Consider the following 25,674-nt stretch of genomic DNA (forward strand, 5'->3'; position numbering starts at 1 on the left):
AGACAGGATTCTGTGAAGAATTTGTCCACAGTTCCAAATCTCTGTGGCTCATAGTCTACAGTTTTTCCATGGCACTCTCAAGCCAGAAGAAATATCTAATAGTTACTTTCATTAACAAACTGAGGCCTAATCACTTCATTTTTAAGCCCTTATAATTTAGTGCCTCCTGGACACTGCTCAACTTTCCAAACCTTGGAAAAATCCTGAACACCAACAGCCTCATTTCCTGTTCCACACTGATTTTCAGGTGGGAAAAACTTTCTGTCAGACAAAGTACTATAAATTCAGCTTCACAGACATGACAGCACCAGAGGAACATAGTGATCAAATGTTGTAACCTCCAACAAGTGTTGACATATTGCCCTTGAAACTTCAAAACATTCTACAGCACCCTTGTGAGTTTGCTACAGTGCTCTGGGGTACCTAGATATACAACCTGGATAAGTATAGTATCACGCAGTATAGCAGCACTCCCTGATTAGGAGACTGCTGGCAATCAGAGGGATCTGGGATCCGCTGATTCCGAATCTCCACTTGAATAAGATGTCCAAGGGTCTCACAAGTTAACAGAGACCAAAAGTCCCGGTGCCTGCTCGCTGACTACAACCTCCACTTATACTCAGCTCGCTGCCTTCAGACATCTGGTCTCACAATCCCACTGAGGTGATCCCAAAGTCTCCAACTGCTCCTCTCCTTTTAAAATAAAAATGATACATGTCCTTCAGGTCTGATCCTAATAAAGCCTCTCCACAGTGTCAGATATCACTCATCTTGAAGCTCTGTTTTTCTTTGTCTCTGAACTCTCACTATCCTCTGGTTACCTTCCTCCTCTTTCTTTCTCCTTGCATTTCTTCTGCCTGTCCCCCTGCAGGTGTACTGAGTTTTGTTCCTCCTGTCAGTTTCTGCCACCAGCACTGTTCTTGCTACTGTTCAGTTCCCAGGGGACAGCTTCTCACTCTCAGGCTGACACTGTGGTCCACGTTATTCTCCAAAGCCTCAGACTTACAAGACCAACCAGGCGGATGTGTACAGGCACAGAAAACCCAACAGTTCGAACAGTTTATCTATCTGCTTTTTGTCTCACTCTTCCATGGTTCTTCTTTCATTTACTGAATGGCATACTTCTTCAGTCAATTTCCTCAGAGAAACTGAGAAACTAGCGTGGCTCATTCTTCTCCCTTCTCTTGTTCTATATCATCAGTCACATCAGAAATGCTTGCTATGTCTCCATAGCTTTTGTTGTTGTTGCTGTTTTGGTAGGGACAGTACTAGAGTCTGAAATCTGGCCTCATGCATGCCAGGCAAGCACTCTATCACTGAGCCACATCCCCAGCCCTATGCCGTCCACATGTGTGCATCTCTCCACCCTCAGTGCCTCCTTATTTTCTACTTGGATGAGTATCACTGTGTCTTAACTCCTGCCCTCCTCTAGGACTGCTACGCCCTGCTACAAAGCATTCCCCACATTCCAAAATCTACATATCCTATTTCTTCATATTCCCCATAAACCTTGGCTTATCGAAAAAGGAAATGAATGCTGTATTTGTTTCTATGGCTGCTGTAACAAACTATCACAAACTCAAATGACTTATGTAACAAATTTGTTGTCTTGCAGTTCTGGAAGTCAGAGTCTAAAGTCAAGGGAAGGTGGAACCTTGCTCGAGTTGCCTTGAGCAGCCTGAGATAAAGCAGAGTATTATTTGCTTTAGAAGCCTTAGAAAAGTTGAGAAAATGTTTATGAGATTCATACAATCAATAATATGAAGCCAACTGTTTGGGGTTTTCTTTGCAAACTTGCTGATTGTGATAGTTATCAATGTGTTCTGGGTATCTGAGATACTGAAAGTACATTTGTATGCCCTTATCAATTGGGAATATAACCAAAAACCCGTTTTCTTTCTTTTTTTTTTTTGGTGGTACCAGGGATCGAACTCACGACCTCACACTTGCCAGGCAGATGACCCCCGGCCCAAAACCCCAGTTTTCTTAGACCCAAATTTGAGTTAGGATCTGTCAGCCTCATCTGGATTCTGACTCTTGATTCAGGAGATCAGCAGCAGGCTTAAAGCTTACACAGCTTCAAAGAGCTACCTCACCTCTGCATATGCTACTTGGGAAAAAACTTAAGTGTTTAAGGCCAACAGGAACTTTACTACTGACCAATACTGATACTATATGAAAAATGAACCTGCAGCTGGGCATGGTGGCTCACGCTTGTAATCCCAGCACTTGGATCGTTGCAAGTTCGAGACCAGCCTGGGCTACAAAGTGAGCTCAAGGCCAGCCTGAACTACATAGACAGACCCTGTCTCAAAAAGACAAAAAAAAAAAAAAAAAAAAGAAAGAAAGAAAAAGAAAAATGACCCTGCTCTAATATACTATCAAAACGATGTCCCTAAAAGCAAAATATTTTTTGAGTGTGATTTTATCCTACTAAAGTTAGATTTCTGATGGTGTATTTTTTCTTCTTTTTCTTCTTTTTTTTTTAGGACAGAAAAATTCATTGGAAAAAAGATATGGGAAATAGGGATAGGGAACAGGAATAGCTCCTGAGAGACAGGAGTGGTCCTGAATGGATTGTCTTAATGTTGTCCAAATGTATTTCAGGCCAGGCATGGTGGCACATGTCTGTGATCCCAGAACTTGGGAGGCTGAGGCAGGAGGACTGCTATGAATTCAAAGCCAGTTTGGGCTACACAATGAGTTCAGGACCAGCCTGAACTACATAGCAAATCTGTCTCAAGAGAAGAAAGAAAAATAAAAGCCAAAGTATTTAAATAAAGACTCATTTGAAAAGTATTTGCCTTATCTTAACTGTTTAAAATTAAGAATTTCTGTACTGCACAGAGCAAGATCAAACAGGTGATCTGAAGATAAATACGACACCCTCAAAACATGCATAAATAGAACTATGCTTCATGTGATGCAACTAAGACGTCATTTTCTAGATTCAGACTGCTCTGGATTGTATAATTTATTGGCTGCATGATTTGGGATAAAATTTTAGTCCCCCTAGGCCTCAGTTTTTTTCAACTGCAAAATGAGGAAAATAGTGCTTGGTACACAAGAAGCACCCAATTAACACTGGCAACAGATTTATACAAAAATGTTCAGTAACCTGTCAATGATACTTCTAAAAAAATTTTTCTTACAAAAGCCTTGCACACAGGCACAAGAAATGTTATCTTCAAAAACATCTGAGCTGGGCACGATGGCATATACCTGCAGTCCCAGCACTCAGGAGGCTAAGGATTACCATGAATTCATGGCCAGCCTAGATTAGACAGCAAGACTAAGAAACAACTAATATGTAATTATTTGCTAGAAAAATAACCTGAACTTCAATAATGAGGAACTAGCTGGATAACCCACAGTACCACCTTTCATTAGCTGGTGTTTCTGAGACTCTACACTACTACACAGAAGATCATGTTTTAACACAGAGCAGCACCTCACATCCTGCTGTCTCGTCACTAAATGCTGGACACTTGTGTTCTTTACCATTTTCAGCAATGAAATGCTCAGGTCTTTGTATGGACAGGCCTTCTTTTTTTCTTGATAGATAAATACCATACAGTGGAATTCCTGGGTGATATGATAATTTCCTACTTAACTTTGAGAAATAGGGAGTGTGTTTTCCAAAGAGGCCATATTATTTTGCACTCCTTGAAGAAATGAATGCATTATCAGTTTATAAGGATTTCAGTTGTTCCTCTTCCTGATAAAACTTGGTGCTATCAATGTTCTTAGTATATGTGTACCTTGTGGTTTCATCTCCACACTAACTTGAGGTGCTGCGAATCTTTTTAAACAGTAGTCATTCGCAGATCTTCTTTTTTGAAATATCTATCCCAGTATATTGCCTACTTCTCTGTTGGGTTGAGTAATAAAAGTGATATATTCTGAATACAAGTCTTTTATCAGATCTATGTTGTATAAACTAAGATCAACAGTGTTTCTTAACAGTGTTTTTCAGTAAGCAAATGACGTGAATGCTGATAAAGTTCAATTTATCACTTTTTTTCTCTTATAGTTCATCTTTTGAATTCCAGGAAACCTTTGCCTATCTTGAGGTTATAAGAATTTTCTGTTGTGTTTGTCCTCTAAGTTGCATGGACTTAGATCTCACTTTTAGGTCAGTGATCCACTCTGAGTTAATTTTTAATAACTGTGTGATATAAAAGTCAAGGCTTATTTTTTCCATACAAACATTGAAGCATCCCAATACACCATTTGTGGGGAGAAGTTCTTGCCTAAATCTAAATTATTTTGGTATATTCATTTTTCAAAAAATCAGGGGTAGGGGTATGCTCTGTGGTGGTGGAACAGTGCTTACCTAGAACATGTATATGGGAGAAATCAATTGATCTTGTGAGTGTGGCTCTACTGTAGAATTTTAATTCTATTCCATCAATCTGTATCTATATGCTACTTAAGAGTACGTTGTTTAATTTAAGGGATTTTTCAAGGTTTTTCTTCTTTTTTGGTGGTGGTTCTGGCTATTTTTCTGTACAAGGGGGTGGAACCCAGGTCCTTGCATATATTAGGCAACTATTCTGCCACCAAACTGCATCCCCAGCACTGCCTCTCCACTCCTTTTAGAGGTACTGGAGATTGAACCAGCCAGGACCTTTGGACTAAGCTGCATGCTTCTGCAGGCCCACCCCACTCCCTGTCCCTGCTTTGTCTTTTTGAAACAGGCTTTCACTATGCAGTTCAGACTGGCCTTGAACTCACTTTGTAGCCCAGGCTGGCCTCAAACTCACAGCCATCCTCCTGCCTCAGCCTCCTGAGTGCTGGGCTTACAGGCTCGTGCCACCATGCCCAGCTATTCAGCCCTGTCAGGCTGGGCTTGAACTTGTGATCTTCCTACCTCATTCTCTCAGAGTGCTGAGCTTACCAGCATGCACCATCATGCCTGGCTTTTATTACTGATTTCTAATTTAATTATACTATGGCTGAGGAACATACTCTGTATGATTTCAATCCTTTAAAATTTACTGAGACTTGTTTCCTGGCCCAGCATGTAATGTGCTCTGGTGAACTTAAAAGAATGTGTCCTGTGCTGTTAATGTAAGACGATTTCCATAATGTCTACCAGGTCACGGGGCTGGCAGAGTTTGACTCTTTTACATCCTTCCTGATTTTCTACTTGATCTGACAATTACTGAAAAAGAAGTATTGAAGTCTCCAAATTAACCATTAATTTGCCTTCTGCTCCTTTTTACTCGTTTTGCTTCATCTTTTTAGAGTACTGTAGTATTTTTACAATTAAAAACATCTAAACTCACAAACAAGGGAGCAAGCTGTTTCCCACAGTAGGTAAGATACCTTTTTTTTTTTTTTTTGAGACAGGGACTCATTAAGTAGTTCAGCCTGGCCTTGAACTCACTGTGTAGCCAGGCTGGCATCAAACTCAAAGCAATCCTTCTGTTTCACCATCCTGAGTGCTGGGTTTACAAGTGTGGGCCACCATGCCCAGCTTAATATGTCAAATTTTTTTCAGATGAAATATATATTTACAGTTTTCAAACTCAAAAGATAATTACAAAATATTTAAGCTATATTATTCAAAGTATAACTCAAAGCAGTAACTCCTATATATACTTAAACAGTCTGCATTTCTATAACCAAAATACATGCAAGTCAAATTCAACAACACAGACATCACATCCTATGAAGTTGGTAACAGCCAGTTGAAGATATGGTTAATAATAAAAAGGCCATTAAGCAAGACTGAAAAATAGGAAAACGTCTAATGACCATTATTTTTAAAATTGTTTTTCTCTTCCTACTTTTTTTTTTTCAAATCCATTTTATTCACAGATAAATAGAAAAAAAGGATGAGGAGGAAGAGAAGGAGGAGAAAAAAAACTACAATAAAATTTCAAAGCACGTCAATCAAGGGGTAACTATGGTACATACATTGTGCATTGTCATCCCTAAATCATTCACCCAGAGCGCAAGACACCTGGCTTTGATAGTACAAACAATACCAGAAACCCTATTATTTTAGGGAAGGAACAATTCTCAGGATTTTTCTTTTTAAAATTTCCTATGCCAGGGAAATAGTGCAAACCTGTAATCCCAGCACTTGGGAGGCTGAGGTAAGAGGACTGCCTTGAGTTCAAGGCCAGTATGGCCTACAAAGTGAACTCAAGGCCAGCCTGAACTACATAGCAAGACTCTGTGGGGGGTTGGGAGAGGGAGGAAAAGAAAAGAAAGTTTCCTATTATACGATAGATCACATGGTTTAAAAAAAAAAATTACTAACAAATAAAAAGCAATAAAATCTATGCTCACCTGGGTAGGAACCATAAACTCATGAGATTTGACCCATTCATTCTAGCATACGTGTATACATGACTAGCTTTTAAATTCATTAATATCTTCAGGGGTTCAATTTTGAAATATAACTCATATAATTAAATTTATAACTATAAATAAAATATTTATAATCTCTTGACTTCCTTCTGTTAAGGGGAGACCTGGAGAGAGACAACCTTTCCCGGTCAAGTTACCTTGCCACTTGCAGTATTTTGTTATCAGAGACGACACAAGATGTCCTTCCCAACTGGCCACAGGTGCATGCCAACCACCTGCACAATGGACTGGCTTTAACTGAAAATAAGGTTGTTATCCCAATGTAAGCAAGTCAGACATTCTTAATCCAAAAGTGAATCTTAAATGTTAACTCATGATGCCAGTGTTAGCCAGCACCTTAAACCACAGCAAACATTTGCAGTTAAGGGAACCCAGGGCCAAGTTTTGACAGCCTAGAAAGGGCCCTGGTGCAGAATTATGACTAAAGCTTTTATTTTTAAAACTTCAGGCTAATCTTACTGAAATGCCGCTTTAAAGAACAAACCAAAACAAAAGTCAACCACATCTAAACGCTTGCCCCAGGAGCAGGGGACAGCACAGAGGACAAGACCAGGACAGCCCAGAGTTAGTTATTAGTGATAAAGGTGCTCAGTCTTCTACAGGGAAGGCAGCAATCCAGGCTTAGTGCCATCCTAGTGCACACTAGTTAACTGTTTCCTTCTGCAACTGAAGCCCAAAAGGCAAACGTCTTCCAGAAGTCTTCACACACACACCCCTGTCACAAGACCAATCAGTCTCCTTCTTTCTGTCACTTAATTGGCTACTCTCTCAGGGAACCTCAGGGACAGTTCTAAGTCATGGAGCTATGAAAGCAATGAAATACAACATAAGCCCTGGTCTACTGAAGCCTGACCTGGAGCTCTGGAAAGGAGGTTTTGTTCTGGCTCCATGGAGCTGTCTTCCTATGGGGGTCTGCAGATAGACTAAACTGTGCATGTGTACGCATGTTCGCGTGAGAGGTAATAGGTTCCATTCTTCCTAAGGAGTTGGCACACAGGCAAATAAAGCTATAAAACACCTGCCTAGATCACGGCTCTGGAAATACTTGTAAACTGTATGGAGAGGTGTTATTTATCACCATGCCTGCTTTCTAGCTGAAAATAGCCTGTAATCCCATCACTCCGGGAGGCTGAGGCAGAAAGATTGCTGAGTTCAAAGCCATCCTGGGCTACACAGTGAGTGCAAGGCCAGCCTGAACTCCTGTCTCGAAAAGAAACAAAGGGCCAAAGATATAGCTCAGTGACAAAGTGCCCGCCCAGCAAGCATGAGGTTGTGAGTTTGATTCCCAGTGCAAAAAAAAAGAGAAAGAAAAGAAAAAAAAAAGTTTTATTTGACAACGCTTTGGTTTTTAACTATCTCAGACAAGCACTATTTCTTGTACATAAATTGTGGTGACAATTCACTCTGAGGCTACATTCCTTAGCAACTCTGAATTGAAGACAAAGTACATACATTCTTCTTTTTTTTGGTACCAGCAATTGAACCCAGGACCTGCTTGCCAGGCAGGTGCTATGCTACCCAGTTAAAGTCCTGGTCTGGACATACATTTTAAGTGTCAGAATTAAGCAAAATTGGAAAGCAAAATAGTTTTTAAGGATAAAAATGTCTGAATGTGTTCCAAGGTCAAACTGAAATGACCTTTACATAGCCAGGCTCCTATGGTCTGTACTCAGCTGCTGTCTTCCTTATTTATTTATTTGAGACAGTGTCTTCATAAAGTTCAGGCTGGCCATGAACTCCCTACGTCTTCCACACTGGCCTCAAAATTGCCATACTCCTCCTGCCTCACCCTCTCACATGTTGGAATTACAGGCATGCGCCACCACACCCAGCTGCCGCCACCTTCCTTTAACATGGCCTAGTCCCCAAGCTGATTAAATGTCTGAATCTAGAAATGTGGTTAAACCCAGAAGGTTTTCTGATAAGGAAGAAGCATTTCTCATCTTGTCTAAATCACATACTCTTTTAAAAACACAACTGTAAAACTTCCTGTAACACATCTGGCATTCTCAATAAAGAATAGTATACCAAAATAATTTTAGAAGTTTAAATTTTTATTTTGAAGGTTTTGTTTTACACATCAATCTCGTGGGATCAATGTTAACCTTGTGCCTCCTTGCTGCCTACAAGCCTTTCCCTTCCAGGTCACTGAGGGGGGCAGATAACAAAGTTTATTTTCAACATCAATTCTATCAAGCTGCAGGTTTAGGCGATACACAGGTATGTCCTGGGGCTTCTCTAGCTTGGGGGGTGAAATGTAGAACAAGCAGACAGAAGGAGTAGGCTTCTTCCCTTGGGACTCAATCTGTAACCCACTGCTGGCCTCCGGCACCCGGACACAGGACTTTACCTTCAAGCAGACTCTCCTCCTAGTCCTTGGAGCTAAAAACTGCTGAAGGCCAGGCCAGCCTGGGCTATTTTTATCAGGAAAATTAGGGCCTAGAAACAGCCCAGTAATCACAGAAAGGAGTTGTTCAAAACAAGACAAAAACTCTTACAGACTTTAAAAACATCTGTGGTTTTAGACCTGGGTGGGAAGGTGGTGGGTGGAGGTGAGCTACAGGGCACAGGGTGCGCAGGCGACTCACCAAGCATCGCCCATGTACCATTCACAAGATCAGGGAGGGCAGTGCACCCCAACCTGCCCCCTTCCTGGAGAAGACAGTGTGAGAATAAAAGGCAGACATTATTTTTTGAGAAGAGTGAGACCAATGGAGACTCCAGGCTCAAGATCTTGGGGAAGGAAACCTCATCCAGACCCCAAAGGAAGTGTAAGATTTGAACCGCTGGGCAGGGGTGTGGTGGTGGGCAATGTACCAGGGATCCCAGGGGAGCTGAGAGCAGCACAAAGACGCTGAGGCTGCCTGAGAGTGTGGTGCAGCTGGAAGGCAACAAACGCACATGAATCAAACCACACCTGGTCTTTTTTGTTTCGTTTTTGTGGCAGTACTGAATTAAACCCATAGTCTTCTCACTGAGCTACATCCACAGCCCTTTTTTATTTTGAGACCAGCTCTTGGTAAGCTGATAAACTGCCCCAGCTGAGCTCAGTCTTGCACTCCTCCTGCTTTTGCCTCCTCCCAGAGTGCTGGAATTACAGGCAGCCCACACCGCAGTACAAATCTTGGTAAATTTTCACAGGATGGAGATGCGCAGGACGTGAACAGATTAAAATCTCAATTCCAGTGGACAGGGGAAATTCAATTGTAAAACTTCCCAAGTCCCAGTGCAAGAAACAGAACACCGAGGATCTCTGTTCACAGTCTCCAGGAGCAGCACCCATGGGGACTGCAGGTGAGGTGCAAACTCTGAATATCGCCTCCCTGCTCATGGAAAGAGCTGGGGACAGACAGGAGGAAATGTGGGCAGGTCTATGGGCCACAAACTTCTGGACCAGCCCAGAAAATACGCAGCCAGGAAGGAAAATGGTCTCTTAAAAGGGCAGCAATGGGCAGACTGAACTAGAAAGATACAAAACGGAAACAAAAAAGGTTAGACCTTTGAACAGAGGAAGAGGTGGCTTTCAAGTGGAAAGTGTAAATGGGAACAAGAACAGCCAGCCAGGAAATAATTTTTAAGTAAGTAAAACTGTCACTGATAGAGGAAAGCATATTCCTCTGAGACACTGGTTTTCCAGACGAGGGTGGAACTCCCGCCCATCTTCTCCCTGGCCTTTCCAGAGAACCAGACCCAGCCAAAAAATGTCGGGGTCATCCTGGCATCTGCACAGGGTACTTCACATCCTGTGAACAGCCACCCCAATTAGGCCACAATTCTGTGCTGCCTTTACTCAGAAGCAAGCCCCCAAGGGCACGGACAACCCAGTCATCCAGGCAGTGTGGCACCTGCGATGCCCAGTACTGAGTGGTTGCTCTGTGAGCACTTGCTGAAGAAGCAGCCAGAGTTCAAGGACAAGATCAACTTCACCCCTGTCCCCTCTTAGCGTTCCACCAAGCTCACCCTTCAACACCAGTGATAGCACTAATCACAAGTTTGCAATCCTTACAGACAGGTACAGGTGGGTGTCTGTCAGCCTGCACAGAGCCCAGCAGGAGTGAAGCCAACATGTCCTGAGAGCTGGAGACAATTCTAACTCCAGCAATAACCCAGCTGGCTGGGTCTTGTTCCTCACTGATGTGACAGCAGCTGGCCACTGGCCATATGTGGAGCATTCCTCGTCCCTCCTTTGTAACCTGGCTACTCCCACAAGCTCCTACAGCACGGACATGGCAACCAATGCTCGAATATTAGAGAACATGCTTAAAATCAGGCAGCAATTAAAGAGAACAAGTTTGAAAGAGGCAAACTGACAGGATCCAGAGCATTCACAGTGCATGAGATCGTCCCAGGAGAGACATACACCAGAACAAACAGATCATGGAGACAGAAACCCTTAAGGGCAAACAGTCAAGAACCAACTTCATTCAGCACAGCACTGCGCACCTGTTATCTTAGCACTGAGGAAGGCTAGACATGGGATCCCAGTTCAAACCCAGTCTGGGTAACTGAGAACACCCATTTCTAAACAAACCAACTCAAGAACCAGCATTCACAGTTTCATTTGATTCTTTGCCACTGAATAAAGAATAGACCTGGAAGTTTGCTTTTTTCTTCTTCTTTTTCTTAAGTGTTCCAATGGGTAGACTTTAATAATACAATAACTGCAAGCTTTTATATATTATAAAGTATTTTCAAATATATTATTTCACTGGGGCTCTGAAGCCAATCCAGACCCTATCTAGCAATCTATGGCTATTAGATTACTTAAGACTTCCCAGATTATCATCCTTGTCATACAATGGCATTTTAATGTTTTATTTCACAGGATCTTTAAGAGTTATCCATTTGTTTCCCAGGAAAATTGAACTAGCTATTCCATTCACATCATTTTGATAAATAAACTTGTGGAATCATCTTCCCCATATGCAAAGCAGCAGCAGCACATCAAGGCTTTTATCCCCAAATTTTACTAAAAACCTGTGAAGTCATCCTCCTTTCTTATAAATCCAACAGCAGACTGCTATAGCGTTTCAGGTGTTCCAAGTTGCTCAGTGTACGTTTTACTTCTCAAAATGAGCTGTCCTTTATTTTATGAGCTGCATGATAAGCCGCATGGCTGGCAGCCACATGTGCTGCATTGCATTTTTTTTTTTAAGTATGTAGGGTAAAAAAGCAAGATATCAGCTATCTGTTACCTTCACCAAGATGCCAAATTATCTAATATGCTTTTTCAGGCAAGCAGCCCACAACGGGGGCAGCTGCAAAGTGTGCTCAAGGTTGTCGTCTGTCCTTCCATGCAGGACACCTGCAGATACGTGCTGACCAAATGATCCTTTTCAGTACTTCTTAGGCCAGTGTTTTATATTCTCAAAATGTGTGGCTCTTGCTTCTGCTTTATATTGTCCCTGGACAATTTATATTGACCCTTTTGCCCTTTAGTTCATTTTCATCCTCTGACCTTAAATTTACCAAATTCCTTTGCTCATGGTATCATTTTATCATTCTCTCAGTATTTCTGTAACTTTCCTCTCCATTTCCACTTCTAGCCTTTGGCTTCTGCATAGTCTACATCATGGGTATCCAAAGAGCTTTTGCCTTGGCTGGGTGCACTGAATGAAGAGGAATTGTTTTGAGTCACACTGAAAATATATAATGTAAAATATATAATGTAGCACAAGATATGCTGGCACATGCCTGAAATGCCAGCACTCTGGAGACTGATGCAGGAGAACTGCCATAAGCTTGAGGCCAGCCTGGGCTACATGATGAGTTCAAGGCTGGCCTGAACTTAGAAAGATTCTCTCAAAATTCAACCAAAATAATAATAGTAATAATAATAAAACACAAAATTTTAAAAAGTATATAATGTAGGTCATCCATGTAACAAAGCTTCCTTATTTTTAAATATTTTATGTAACATCAAAAAAGGCAACATAAAAACAAAAAAATCCCCATAAAACTAGTGAGATACCTGACCTTATTCTTGTGAAACTAATGCTTCACTGGTTGGAAGTGGCTGAGATTCTTAGTTCTCAGGATGCTCATTAGAAATGTTCTATCTAACTTTACTTTTCATGTAGGTGGGCTGGAATACTATTATCCGTAGCTGCTGTGTCTACTCACCAAGTTGTGCCAGTGCGTGCAACGCCTGACACTCACTATTTCACTGGACTGTGTGTGGCAAGGGCAGGAATGGAGCTAGCACTGCACCATGGCCTCCCCTACAGTGGCCTACTGTCCCTTATGTGGTCCATACTGAACACTACCAAGCAGTCATGAAAAATGTGACTAAAAAAAAAAAAAATCACAAAATAATGTTAAAAGTTTACAACATGTGGAAGCCACATTATTAGCAGCACAGGGCCACATGTGGCCACTAGGAAATGTCAAAAAAGTCTTTAAACACTACTGGGAAAGAGTATGGGAAGGAGCCTGCAGAAAAGAAATTGAGGAGGAGAAGGGCAGATAAAAGGAACAAATGACTTGCACCGCTAGATCTCAAGCCCCTGAGGGAGGAACTTTAGCAGATTCACTGGATTCCTTTCCACTTACAAGAGAGCCTGGATTCAGGCAGAATGGAAAGCATAGGTTAAATCCAGACTGTCACTAAGAAGAATGGTAATAAACCAGCTGGTCTTCCACTAGCAAACAAACTGAACTTGTTGATCTGGGATCCAAAGGTGAAAAGCAATAGGTGCCCATGAATGTGAAGGCTGCTCCTTAAACTTCTGCAGAGGAGGAGTCACAGGCACCAAGAACACATTCCTTTCCCACTCTGGGGATCCTCCGACCCTCCAGGAACCACAAGGCAAGCATGCATGATTCTGCCGCTGAGATTCTCAGCTCTTGCACAGCCTTAGGCAAAACAAAACAACCAAAAATGGATTCCATTGCTGTGTTGCAATACTGGCAGTCCCAGCACTCTGGGAGGCTGAGCAGGAGGACTGAAAGTTTGAGCCAAGCCTGAGCAAGTTAGCAACTTAACAGAATCTGATCTCAAAAATAAAATACTAAAACGACCTGGTGCTGTAGCTCAGTGTTAAAGCTCTGGGTTCAACTCCTTTTTATTCCTGGGAAGGGAGAGCAGAATTACTGGCATCACAGAAGGTGATGAGCCTGTGGACAAGACAGGGCTCCTGGTGCAGGAGTCTCCTGCTGCCAACGATGAAGGTTTGATCTTCACAAGCCTGCAGATTAGTCACTGTAGAGAAAGACCTGATGTCATCCAAATACATATCTTTTTTTTTTTTTTTTGAGACAAGATCTAGCTATGTAGTTCAGGCTGGCCTTATGAGGTGATCTTCCTGCCTCAGCCTTCCAAGTGCTGGAATTACAGTGTGTATCACCACGCCCAGCTTATAAATACATTTCTTACTGCCATGGGCCAGTGATGTATTCTCAAAATGTAACATTCAATCATACTGTTAGACTGTTTAGGACATGAAAAAAATGTGAAAAGCCGGGATATAATCAAGAGTAACACATAAACATCCACAGGTTTGACAGCTGTTACAAAACAGATTTACATTTCTTTTTCCTTTTCCATTGAATAATGACCTCTCCTGGTAAGGGGATTAAGTCTTATGCCCTTTCCAGTTCAGAAAACGATGGTGGCGAGAGTAGGGGTATAGGTGTGTGAAACCTTACAATGTTCCATACAAACTCAGAAGACTGTCATCAGCCTGACAGACATTCAAGGCTGCAGTTCTTGAAAGTACAATTTTTGTTATCAGAAAAATCTCCTATGCAGTTGGCTCTAACTTGCTAATTATCTGACTCAGCCAGGTAATGAAAAGATTTCAGTGATTTTATTCCCTGGGTGTTGATTCCATTGCTTTTGGGCCTGTCGTAAAGCACAGCACTGTGGCCGGGGCATAATGTGAAGCAAAGTGGCCCAACTGATGAGGAACAGGAGGCACCAGGAATAGAAAGCCTGGGTGACTTACTTGTTCCACCCACTCAAACACGGCCCAGGGGGCCGGCCGCTCTTCTGTGACTGGAGCCTCCATCTTGCTGTCAGGCTCTGCTGCCTCTGTGGCCTGCACGCATACCGTAACATGCTGCATGTCAGAGAGGCCCACATGGCGAAGAGCTGAGTCTCATCCCCACAGTCCTCAGGGAAGAGCAAGAAGCCTGGAACTGGCTCCTTCCCTCTCAGAGCACACAGCCCAGCTGCCAGAAACCAATGCATGGTAACCTTCATCAGTTTCAGCCATTATGTTTCGGGTGACATGTTACATAGCAATGACAGTTAACACATTCTGAGAAGAAATGTCTAGAAATACAGATGTTTCAAATCCTCCCACAGGCATTGTCCTCTTATAGGGATGAGTAGAAAGCTAAGAACTAAGTTTTCAAAAAAAGCTACAATTAGACAGGAGGAAAAGAAGGAAACATTGAAAAGATATAATGATGAAAAAAACCGAAAGGCTAAGACTCAGGGCAATAACTGAATAGCAAAGATTTTCAGGGTGGGGTGGCTAACAATGCTGTGGAAGCCACAAGAAGACTTGGCCTAAGTAGGGGAGAGAAACTGCTGGGTTTTCTAACTAAAAAGCAATTTCTTTTTCTTTTCTTTTGGTACCGGGGACCAAACTCATGACCTTGCACTTCCCAGGCAGGCACTTTTACCACTGAGCTAAATCACCAGCCCTAAAACCTAATTTCTGACAAACCTACTGCAGGTCAGGCATGGAGGCACACACCTGTCATCCCAGCACTCAAGAGGCTGAGGGAGGATCACATGTGAATTCAAGGTCAGCCTGGGCTACACATCAAGACCCTGTCTTCAAAACAAAACAATGCTAACAGTCAGTAGAAGACAAAGTATTGGTAAAGAAATGTCTAGAGACAGAATACATGATAGTTACATAAAAGTAAAATCAGAGCCTCTAGTCACCCCTTATGAGAACTGAAAGTGTCAACATGAATGAAAATATTTCAGGTGAAATGAAAAAATTAACTCCCCAAATTCCTGACTGATACTTTTCAATTTACTGGTTACATTTGATGTTTCTTATTCAGTTTGGCTTATTTTATTGCTGTGCTGGGGATTAAACTCAGGGCCTTTACACAGAACTACATCCCCAGCCCATTTTATTTTTCATTTTGAGGCACAGTCTCATTAAATTGCCCAGGGTGAGCTTGAACTTGTGATTTCTGTCTCCAAGAATGCTGGAATTATAGGCATGGACTACCATGCCAGATTCAATTCAGGTTTTATTCAAAAACTAGTCGTGCCCTATATGGCAGCATAGACCTATAAGCCTAGTACTTACGAGGCTGAAGCAGGAGGATCTTGAGTTTAAGGCCCACAAAGCCTCCACAATTATACCCTATCTCAAAGAAACCAAAAAACTAGCCTTAAATTGAAGTTGCTTGAATTGAGATTACAGGTTTCTGGGTTCCACGGCATAGGGTTTGACCTTTCAGGTTTTAGTATTTTAAAAGCTGTTCCTACATAATAACCTAATACTTTTCTGACTCCTCCCCACCTTAGAGTTATCAGCAACACTTTCAATGGTTAGAAGTCTTGGGTGCCATACTCTAATTTTAATAGCAGCAGGATTTGGTTGTTGAATTTTACCTGCAACTCCCATGCCAAACTCTGTGTCAAAGCAGCAGGAATGTCACCCATATCTGCTGCGTTCCCAAGTTACCCAGTACAGTCCCTAAACTATGTTTATTTTCTCCTCCTGTTCTGACTACATTAGGGTGCCAGCACATGGTCCTTTGTATTTTGCAGTTCTGTGAGCTACTTCAGATAGTTCACAGTTACTCTACCCATTCCTGGTCTATTTTTTTTTTTTTTTTAAAGTACTGGGGATTGAATCCAGGGTCATCTTTTTTCCTCCACAAGGTTTAAACTGCTAAGTGGGTCTGGCTGCTTTCAAACTTTCTATCTTCCTATCTCAGCCTCACAGAGTGCTAGGATTATAAGCATCATCATGCCCAGCCTGATTCTTTTTTCCTGTTGGAGTTTTGTTGTTGCTCTGACACAGGTCTCGCTGTGTGGCTCAGGCTATCCTTGAACTCACTTGTGTGGCCCTTGCTCTCGTTAACTCAGGCCTCAGCCTTGTAAGTCCTGGGATTATTTATAGGTGTGTGCCACCACGCCCAGCTGGCACTTTGATTATGAACAGCATACTGAAATGAAGATATTTATTTCGGACTTTGAATCTAAATCTGTGCTGGCATGACACTAAACCAGTCGATCTTCTCCCAAGTTTCTGTGAATTTTCTGTAACTGTGCATACGTCTTTTTGCACTTTTTTCCAGCTCCTGTAAGTGAGCAGTTCACCCAAAACGGCACCTTGTGCGAGGACACAAGCTATGGGGTCCCAAGAGGCCACAACAGGCACAGCCAAGCTGAGGAATGTGGAAAAGAAGTTCTTCCTGTGGCTATGGCTGGGAAGTGTCAGCATTTACAGGGGCTGCTATAAATGGAAACTGAGCAGTGAAGCAAGTGAAAAAAAGCAGAAGGGCCAAGGCAAGACGAAATAATTATTTCTTCCCAATCACCCAAGCCAAAACTTTGAAGTTATCCCTGACTCTTCCTCCTCCGCCTCATGTCTAACCCATTCAACAGAACCCACACACCCACATCCAAAACACATTCAGAATTCTATTAATTTTCATTGTGTCCACAGTGCCTATGTCACCTGGCACCCAGACAAAGCCAAGAGTTTCCTAATTGGTATTCCTGCTTCCTTCCTTCTTCCTCATGTCCACCTACACAGCAGCCACGAAGATATCTCTCTCTCTCTCTCTCTCTCTCTCTCTCACTCTCTCTCTCTCCCTTTTTGAAAGAAATGAGGCCTTACTATGTTGCCCAGGCTGGTCTCCAAATACTGGGTTTTTGAGAAGTGGAGACCAGAAGGTATAAGTCACTATGCCTGGCTTATGGAGCTCTTTTATTTTTATTTCTGGGTTTTAAAATTTTTATTAATTTGTTTTTAGAAAGCATCTTACTATGTAGTTCAGGCTGGCCTTGAACTATGTAGCCCAGGCCAGCTTCAAACTTATGGCCATCTTCCTGTTTCAGCCTCCTGAGCACCGGGATGACAGGCGTGTGCCACTGCACCCAACTACAAAGCTCTTTAGAAACCAACTGTCCAGTGGCCTCCCCATCACCAACACTAAAACCTGGAGTCCCTGCCAGGGCTTACGGCAAAACCCTACACAAACTGCTCTCTTTTCTGGCCCAGGGCCTCACCAGTCCCATGCCCTGGTGGCTTCCTGTTTTCTCATCACACCAGGCACAATTTAATGTCAGTGTTTGCTGTTTACCATCTCTCCGTGAAACGCCCATCACTACCTATCCACAAGGATCGCCTCTCCCTTTATTTACATCTGTATTCAAATTACCATCTTTCTGGGTCCATTTCATCTCATCCTTATCTTGTTCATTTTTGTCCCTGTGTTTGCCACCACCCATGCCAGGTGTTCCTCCCACATGGGGGCTTCCTGATGCCAATGCCCTAGGACCATGCAGGAAAACCCAGGCTTCACAGCTAGTACCTGTCTATGAAGAGTATTCATTCAATATTTGCTAACAAAAAAATTATCAAAACACGACTTAGAACACCAGGATCCAAGGGTATTCAGTAAAAAAGTGGGATCTGGGATGTTAAATAAGAACCACGAGAATTCCAAGCTCAAGGACACTGTGGCAATTTCAGTGGGCTGTGGCTACTGCCTAAGCACTTCAGAGATCAAGCTGGCTGTGAGCTTCTTATGGAAAGTGTGAGTATAGAGCACTGACCATTGCTACAGGTGGCCAGAGTTCAGAGTCTAGACTAGAAAATGTGGCGGGAACTAAAGAGTTACAAGGGAAGATTCTGGTTAACCATCTATTGGGTTTTTACAACAGCAGAGTTGCTGCTGGAATTAAGAGTCAAGGGTAGGCTGTGGGCTGAATGCCCAGTAAGTTAGCTGACGCCAACACGCACTGCAGACAAGTAGGTGTGCAACAGAGTGCTGTGGAATGGAGGTGGGCATGAGCAATGAGGGCACATGGCTCTGCCATTGTGTCTCGCGAATCTGATAGATTAAAGGGGAAAATTAAGAAAAATTAAATTTAAAAAAAAGAGAAACTGCTAACATCAATCCGAAGATATAACAGAAAGGCTTGAACTTCAAAAACCACGGGAGAAAGGCAGAGACAGCGTCAAGTCTGAGAGGGGAAACCAGGGAAGGGAAAGCTCTGAGGGAGGAAGGAAGAAGGAAGGCTGCCCCAGGGAGCGGCTGACACAATGGAGAGGAAAGCCAGCTGTGGAGACGCATGTCTCTCCAGCGAGGAAGCAGGCCACTGCGATCCTCTACCAGAGGAAAAGCTCCACTGGGGTCAGATCAGCCAAGTACAGAATGACAAAGTGGGGCAGGGAAGGTAAAGGAAGTCACAAACACCCCAAATGGCAAGAAACAGGTCAACTCAGCTAAGCAGGAATATGTGACTTCTATACGAGATGCTGATGGAAGATTGAGTGGAACCAAACACCGGCCAGTTTTGTTCTAAGCAGCTCTGGGTCCCTGAACAATTCACTCAATGTCTCTGGGACTCACAGTGTTTCCTATTTTTAAAAAAATGTGGGTGGGAGGCAGGGGCAGGGAAGCCCCTTTTCTACAGTTTCTTAATGAAGGAATAAAAAACTCTTAAAGAATCAGAAAAAAAAAAAAAAAAAAGACTTTTAAAATGAGAAGCTGGCCGTGGTGCTGCACACCCGTAATTATAATACTCAGGAGGCTGAGGCAGGAGGATTGCCAAGAGTTCGAGGCCAGTCAAGGCTATATAATGAGATGAAAGCAAGCCTGAACTACACAGAAAGACTTCACCTCAGAAATAAATTAATTAATAAAATGAGAAGAGTAATAGTTAACACAGTTCTTTGTAATGCTTCACAATTCAGAAAGTACTTTACAAGATGGGTTATATGTACTCCTCACTCCAAGACTGAGAGGCAGAAAAAGTTATCATTTAATTTCCACTGGGTACGGTAGCATATACTTGCAATCCCAACATTGAATAGGCTGAGGGAGGAGGACTGTTGAGAGTTCAAGGCCAGCCTAGGCTACAAAGTGAGTTCAAAACCAGGTTGAAATCTCCCAAAAAAGAACAAAACAATAAAAACAAACACAAAACCATTTCATAAATGGTAGAAGTGAGACTCAGAGATCCAATAACTGACTCAGAGTGCACTCTAACAACAGACCCAAGGTCCAACTTAGATCTAAAAGGAGCGCAGAATTTTTTATCCTTGGGGCCAGGGATATAGCTCAGATCAGCACAGTGCCTGCCTGGCAAGCACAAGTCCCGGAGTTTGTATTCCTGGTGCCAAAACAAACACACAAACAAACAAACACCACCTTTATCCTTCTATATTGATAACTAATAGCTCTTCTCTCCTTCCTCAGGTAACTACAGGTGTTCAGGATGTTTCTTAGACTTATCAGGTAAAAGATAAAAAACATGTAGAGCCCTTTTTTTCCCCTCACCCTCTTTTTCTCTGCACCCTTCTTCCTGCTACTGTCCCATGATCTTTAATAAATGTAGATACTTACTTAAAAAAAAAACAACAAAAAGCTGTAATCATGTCCCCCAAAAAGCTTTTAATTTGAAATAAAACATCTTTAGGACTCAAGGTGTTCACTTACAGGTAAACTAACTCGTTATTTGGAAGTATGTTCCCATAGAGTTGAACCTGGCTCACTGCATAGCAAGTCTACCCTTGCAGGGAGCACCAGCTCAGCAGCGGCCAGGATGGCTGCAGGTGCAGCATTCCCAGTCTGTCTGCATGCAGGATAACTGAACTGACCTTGAATTCTGATGCAGCTGTTAACCATCAGCAGGCTACTTCAATCCATAATGCTCAAGATTCCAAGAGGAGAACAAGGGTAGCAGAAATAGAGAAGAAATTTTGTATTTATTTAGACTTCAATACCCTAAGTTCATTTCTCACAGTTTGAGGGCTAGAAGCTAAGCTCAAAGGCGCATGGTCAGGTTTGGTCTCCTCTCTGGTCCTCCCTGTTTTCACCTCTAGGAAGGCTGTCACCACATCTCAATGGTACCAACAATAAAGCAGCAGATGTGCCTCATTCTATTCTTTACTCTAAAACATGGCTATCAGCCAGAACTGACTAATTAACTGCAGTACTAAAGAAAACTGTTGCAGTTGATCTCAAGCTATTTTGTTACTTTTCCTACATATATCAAACTGACCAGATGAAGTTTGGGTTAAATGGTATACACATGATTTCTTCAGAGAAATGCAATGATAAAGTTCTGTTTCCCCAGGACTATCCGCAGTCCTTTTGCCTGCACTCAGTCAAGGCTCCTGTGAATTTCTAGAAGCCCTCAAGACCTCTGCAATGAACAGCAGACTGCACTCTTTTCTACTGGACACCCCTGCAGGACTCCTGGCAGGAGAGAGGGTGAAGAATCAAAGGGCAGTGTAAGGGTAAAAGGGGAAATCCCAAAGAGAGAGAAAGTGGACTGCAGAACCCAGTCACAGCAGTGGCAAAAGTGGGTTTGTTTTTCTCCTGTATTACTTCACCCTTCCTTGTGGTTCCTCTTTTAAACTAGCTGGATAAACAGTGGCCAGATAAGCAGGCAAGAAGTCAGAAGCAGAAACCAAAGCCCGAACTGTGTGAGCCAACAGCCAACACACGCCCCCAGACTGCCAGGCCCTGACACACACACAGAGCTTGCAGTAGAGACCAGGTCAGTGAAAAAAAAAACACTAGATGCTTGGTCAGAAGCACAACTTAGGTCTCCAACAAGCAAACAAGCTTCTTAGTCCCCTTTCCTCATCCACAGCCAGCCATGACACCGAAACCACCCACCTGCCTCTGTGAACAGCAGTACACATTAAGAAAAGAATTTTTAAAGTTGGGTATAATATTATGAAGGATAATAAGATTCTTTACTGAAGCCCCCTCTGCAATCACACATAATAACTATATTCTGACATGCCTTAAGAGTTATAATTAAGTGAGTGTGATTTAGGTAGTTAAATATAAAGTGGCTTTCAAGTCACTGCATGAAACAAACATTGTTTAGTGTCTTAATAAAAAGTGTACACAGCCCGAGCAAGGAAGGTGATTATTCACATACAAAGCTAATCTTATTTGCCTGCTATCAACAAAAATGTAAACCAAACTTCAACTCCAGCCGTGTGTAAAGTAATGAACACCTGCTCATCCAACATCTCACCTGCACTCAGGATAATAGGAAAAGCATGGGCTCCACCTCTAACTCACCTGAGCTGGACTCTCAGCCAGGTTTTGGAAAGCAGTAAGCTTTGGCCAAGTCTGGGCTGAAACTTCCCCGAATGTAAATTAGGAGTAACACTATCCACTTCACAGGATTAAGATTACTGTGACTGGTCTGCACCGCACCTAATCTGGTTCCTAGTAACTTATGGTTGCTCAATGGCTGTAGGGAGTGCTGATTACTTCTCATTCCCCCAAAGCAAGCACCCTTGTTTTTTTGTTGTTGTTATTTTTTTGTTTTTTTGAATTAGGAATCAAACTCACGACCTCATGCTTGTCAGGCAGGCATTTACCCTTGTTTTTTAAGGAATACATATATGCACGTTTAAATGTAATTACTAAATCTCCTTCAGCCAAGAAGTACAAGGAAAAGAATTCCCTAAAACCATTTGCAGATCCTGAAATCCAGTCCCCAACTTTAAGGTAGACATAAAACCAAACCCAAACAGTATTAAAAAGCCCATACCTCCTTTATCTAGTTGCTTATTCAGTAAGAGCCCAGTCAGTGACTTAAAGCCCTATTTTTTACTTTAGATCCCAGCCCCCCACCCCACCCCCGACCATGAGGAAGAAGGATGACATTTCCTAACAGCTTCCCTAAAGAGGCCAGACTTGTCCAGAGGACCAGCGAGGAAGAAGATAGGAGAGAAGAGGTCTCAGCCTGACTACAAAGTGAGTTACCTGTGGAAAGCAGATCAGGAAAGATCTAGGACACCACGCTTTGCATGGCTCCAATTTAAACTCAGGCCCCCACCACAGGATGTGCTCAATGTCCACATGCTCAACCCTATTTCCCACTCTCATTCCCTTCCTGCTCTTGAGTTCAGGATTATGCTGAGACTCCTGATCCATGGTAACCTTTCTTTTTAAATGTAAATGAAAACCTTGTGCACGACCAAGCCTGAGGCTTAATTGAACTCTTTTTCCTTTTTAGCTTAATTTTAAATGATTATCACTTTTCTCCAAAACTACTTAGTGTGCTTCCATGCTGTAACACATCTGAAAAACGTTTAAGTCAGATCTCACACTGTTTTTCCCCACAAAACTTTCCCCTTCAGAACTGTACTTGTGGTCTCTCAGCCTTTTGGACAGCTTGAAAGTTACACACTGTCAAGGCAGTTTCACACACACACATACACACACACGCGCGCACGCACACGCACAACGCGCAGGATGGGGAAGAAACGGGCTGTGTATGAACAAGTGCTTGTGATAACTTCCCAGGAGACAATCTCTCAAAACTCACATCTGCGACTGACGGTGGACGAGGTACAGTGGGGTGGCCCTGGAGCGGGATACAAAGAAAATATTTAGTTCTGGAAAGTAAGATGCCAAAGAGCTGCAGGAGTAGCAGCAGCTCTGGTGTTTACCTCGCCGGGCGGGAGGAGGGTCTGGCAGGGCAAACGCTGCCCACTGAGGTGAGTGGACTGCAAAAGCAAAGATGAAAGCAACAAGATTTTGCCAAAGCAAAACCTAGCGAATCCCCTCCTGCCCCAATTCCGTACTGCAAGTTTCCCAAGAAGCTACTGAATAGCTCTTTTTGAACACAGCGATCACATTAACAAAGCAAAACGAGGTAACCTAGTGCTACAAATGCAACCTGCCTCCACCCACACGTGCAAACGGAAATATCTCTTTTCCTGCTAGGTAGCGTGTTACAAAACATTAGGGATTAGAAGCATGACCGAGCTGTAAGGGATGCAGCCAACCTCTTTCTTCCTGGATGCTGGAATCTTTACCCCTGATATGCTCAGGGTGCTCCTTTGAGTTCCGCCCACCCGTTCACAACTGAACGCTGAGCGTCCGACGATCGGTCAGAGTGGGATAAGCACACGCCTAGTAGCTACGGGTACTACAGCTAGATTTACAGCGCGACTGATATTGCAGAGCAGGGCGCCTGGGGTAGGCTGGCGCTCCATAGAGCAGAGCGCGCGGACACGGCCCGACCGGTCCTCAAGCCCTAGTCACCATTCCCTCCCGACCGCCCCCGACTCACCTTCGTGCGCCCGTTGATCATGTAGCTGCCCAGCTTCCCATTGCAGTGGCGGATGAGGTCGTCCATGTTGCTCATAAGCAGCCCGATAGTTTCGCAGCCGGGCTCCTTGCCCTCTACCCAGGTGATCTGGTCGCCTCGGATGTCCTTGGACGAGTCGCTCTTTTGGCTGACCAGCTGCCCATCCGTGAACTTGCCGGTGTCATGCAGCGCTCGCACCTCGTCGCTGATCAACTGCCCGGTCTCGCGGCCCAGGAAGTCATCCACCACGCAGATGCCGTGCTTGTTCATGCACGGCACGATGTACTCCAGCGCCAGCTTCAGAGCGGGCAGCGGCTTCGTCTGCCCGTTGGGCCGCGGTCCCCCGGCTCCGCCGCCAGGGCTCAGCGCCACCCCGGGGCTCAGCAGAGTGCGCTCCGGGCGCGGCGAGCGCCGGGCCGGGGGCGCCTCGGGGTCGCGGCGGCCTCCGCGGGGGCCTCCGGCGGCGTCCCCGGGGGTGGGCGCGGACGCGGGATCGGCGCCGTCTCCGCGCGGCCCCGCCGTTGTCCGGGCCGCTCCCCCCGCCCCGGGAACCCCTTTGGGCCCGGCCTCGCCGCTCTGGCACACGAGCTTGTGCTTCTTCCAGTCCCGGCGCTGGTGCTCCTTGGAGCAGTAGAAGGAGCTTCGGCAGCGGCCGCAGCGCAGCAGGTTCTCCATCTTCCCGCACAGCTCACAGTACTGGCGCTCGCGCTCGCTGGCGCTCGGCCCGCTGAGCCCGCTGAGCCCGCCGCTGTCACTCGCCATGGCGGAGCAGGCCGGGCGGCCAGCCCGGGGCGGCAGAGGGGCCGTCAGCGCGTCATGCCGGGCCCCGCGCTCCGGAGGCCCTCAGCGCCGCATCGCGGCCGGCGGGACCCGGCTGGCCGCCGCCCGGGCTCCGGCAGCGCGCACGGCGGGCAGGGCGCACGGGGGCAGGGCGCGGGCCGCCGCCACTCGCTCCGCGCGCGCCGCACGTACACCACGGCCCGGCGACCCGGGCGCGCGGCGCGGGCGGGGCGCGGGCGGGGAGGGGGCGGGGAGAGGGCGGGGCGGGGAGGGGCGGGGGCCGAGCACAGGCTGCGCGCGCCGCGGGCGTCCGTCTTGGGCCCTCAATCCTGTGCCGCCCCGCATTTTGCGGCTCCGCCCGGGCCTGCGCCGGCCGCGCGGCCTCCACCTGCCGGGCGCGCTCCAGGCCGAGCCCGCGGGGCGCGCTCAAGGCCGGCCGGCTTTGCTTCCGCGGCGGAGGAAACGGAAATCTAAGGGAGGGAAGCAGCGGGCTCTGGGTCAAGCCGCGGCGCCGTGGGCGGCCTTCGGGGGCTTCCCAGTGGGATCGCAGGGCACCAGTGTCACCTCGGGACCCCAGTATGAGCTCGAAAAGCAAGGGCTTTTCTCCGTTTTGCTTTTTATTTTAATTTTTACTGCTCAAAACCCTAAACCTTGCTAACCCGCTGGGGTCAAACCCCGATGAAGACCAATGCTCCTTTCAGTCAGAGTCTAAGGTAGAAACTAGCGCTCTTTTCGAGAAGTGGGTCATGATGGTACATTAATGATTTTTTTTTTTGGCCTTAAGGATTTACATTTTTTATTTTTCAAATGATCTCTTTAATAGAATCTGTGCTACACGAATATATACCATTATTTGTTTTACAAAATACAAACACCCCCAACCCCAGAGTGTGAGGCTGAAGCAGGAGGATTGTAAATTCAAGCCCAGACTGTGGAATTTAGCAAAATAGAAAAAATTATAAAAGGTCTTGATGGAGCTCAGTGAAAAGGCCACAGGGGTCAGGAATATAGCTCTGGCACAAGCACCTGCCTGGCAAGCAAGACGTTGTGAGTTTGATCCAAACCTCAGTACCACAAGAAGGGGAGTGTGGATCCCAAAATTATTCCAGGGGGGCTTTCCACCTGCCATTTGTATTGAAAATAGGCCTGTGACATATGTTTATAGTCTTTAAATCTATTTAATAGATGTTTGTATCTAGCTGAGTGTGGCAGCATAGGCCTGATTC

General features: G+C 44.6%; 1 protein-coding gene across 2 annotated transcripts in view; it reads right to left on the bottom strand.

Moving 5' to 3' along the window:
* Window positions 1–24,582, bottom strand: part of Egln1 (egl-9 family hypoxia inducible factor 1) — a 41,760-nt gene extending 17,178 nt beyond the window's left edge. For both annotated transcript variants that reach the window (XM_063260043.1, XM_013156271.3), the window contains exon 1: window positions 23,651–24,582. In XM_063260043.1, coding sequence (XP_063116113.1) covers window positions 23,651–24,430 — 780 coding nt within the window. In that variant the 5' untranslated portion in view covers window positions 24,431–24,582. The remainder of the gene's footprint in view (window positions 1–23,650) is intronic.
* Window positions 24,583–25,674: the final 1,092 nt, after the last annotated feature.

Source organism: Cavia porcellus, unplaced genomic scaffold, assembly GCF_034190915.1.
Source record: "Cavia porcellus strain 051 isolate PalLab524CR breed Dunkin Hartley unplaced genomic scaffold, mCavPor4.1 scaffold_13, whole genome shotgun sequence".
Classification (NCBI taxonomy): domain Eukaryota; kingdom Metazoa; phylum Chordata; class Mammalia; order Rodentia; family Caviidae; genus Cavia; species Cavia porcellus.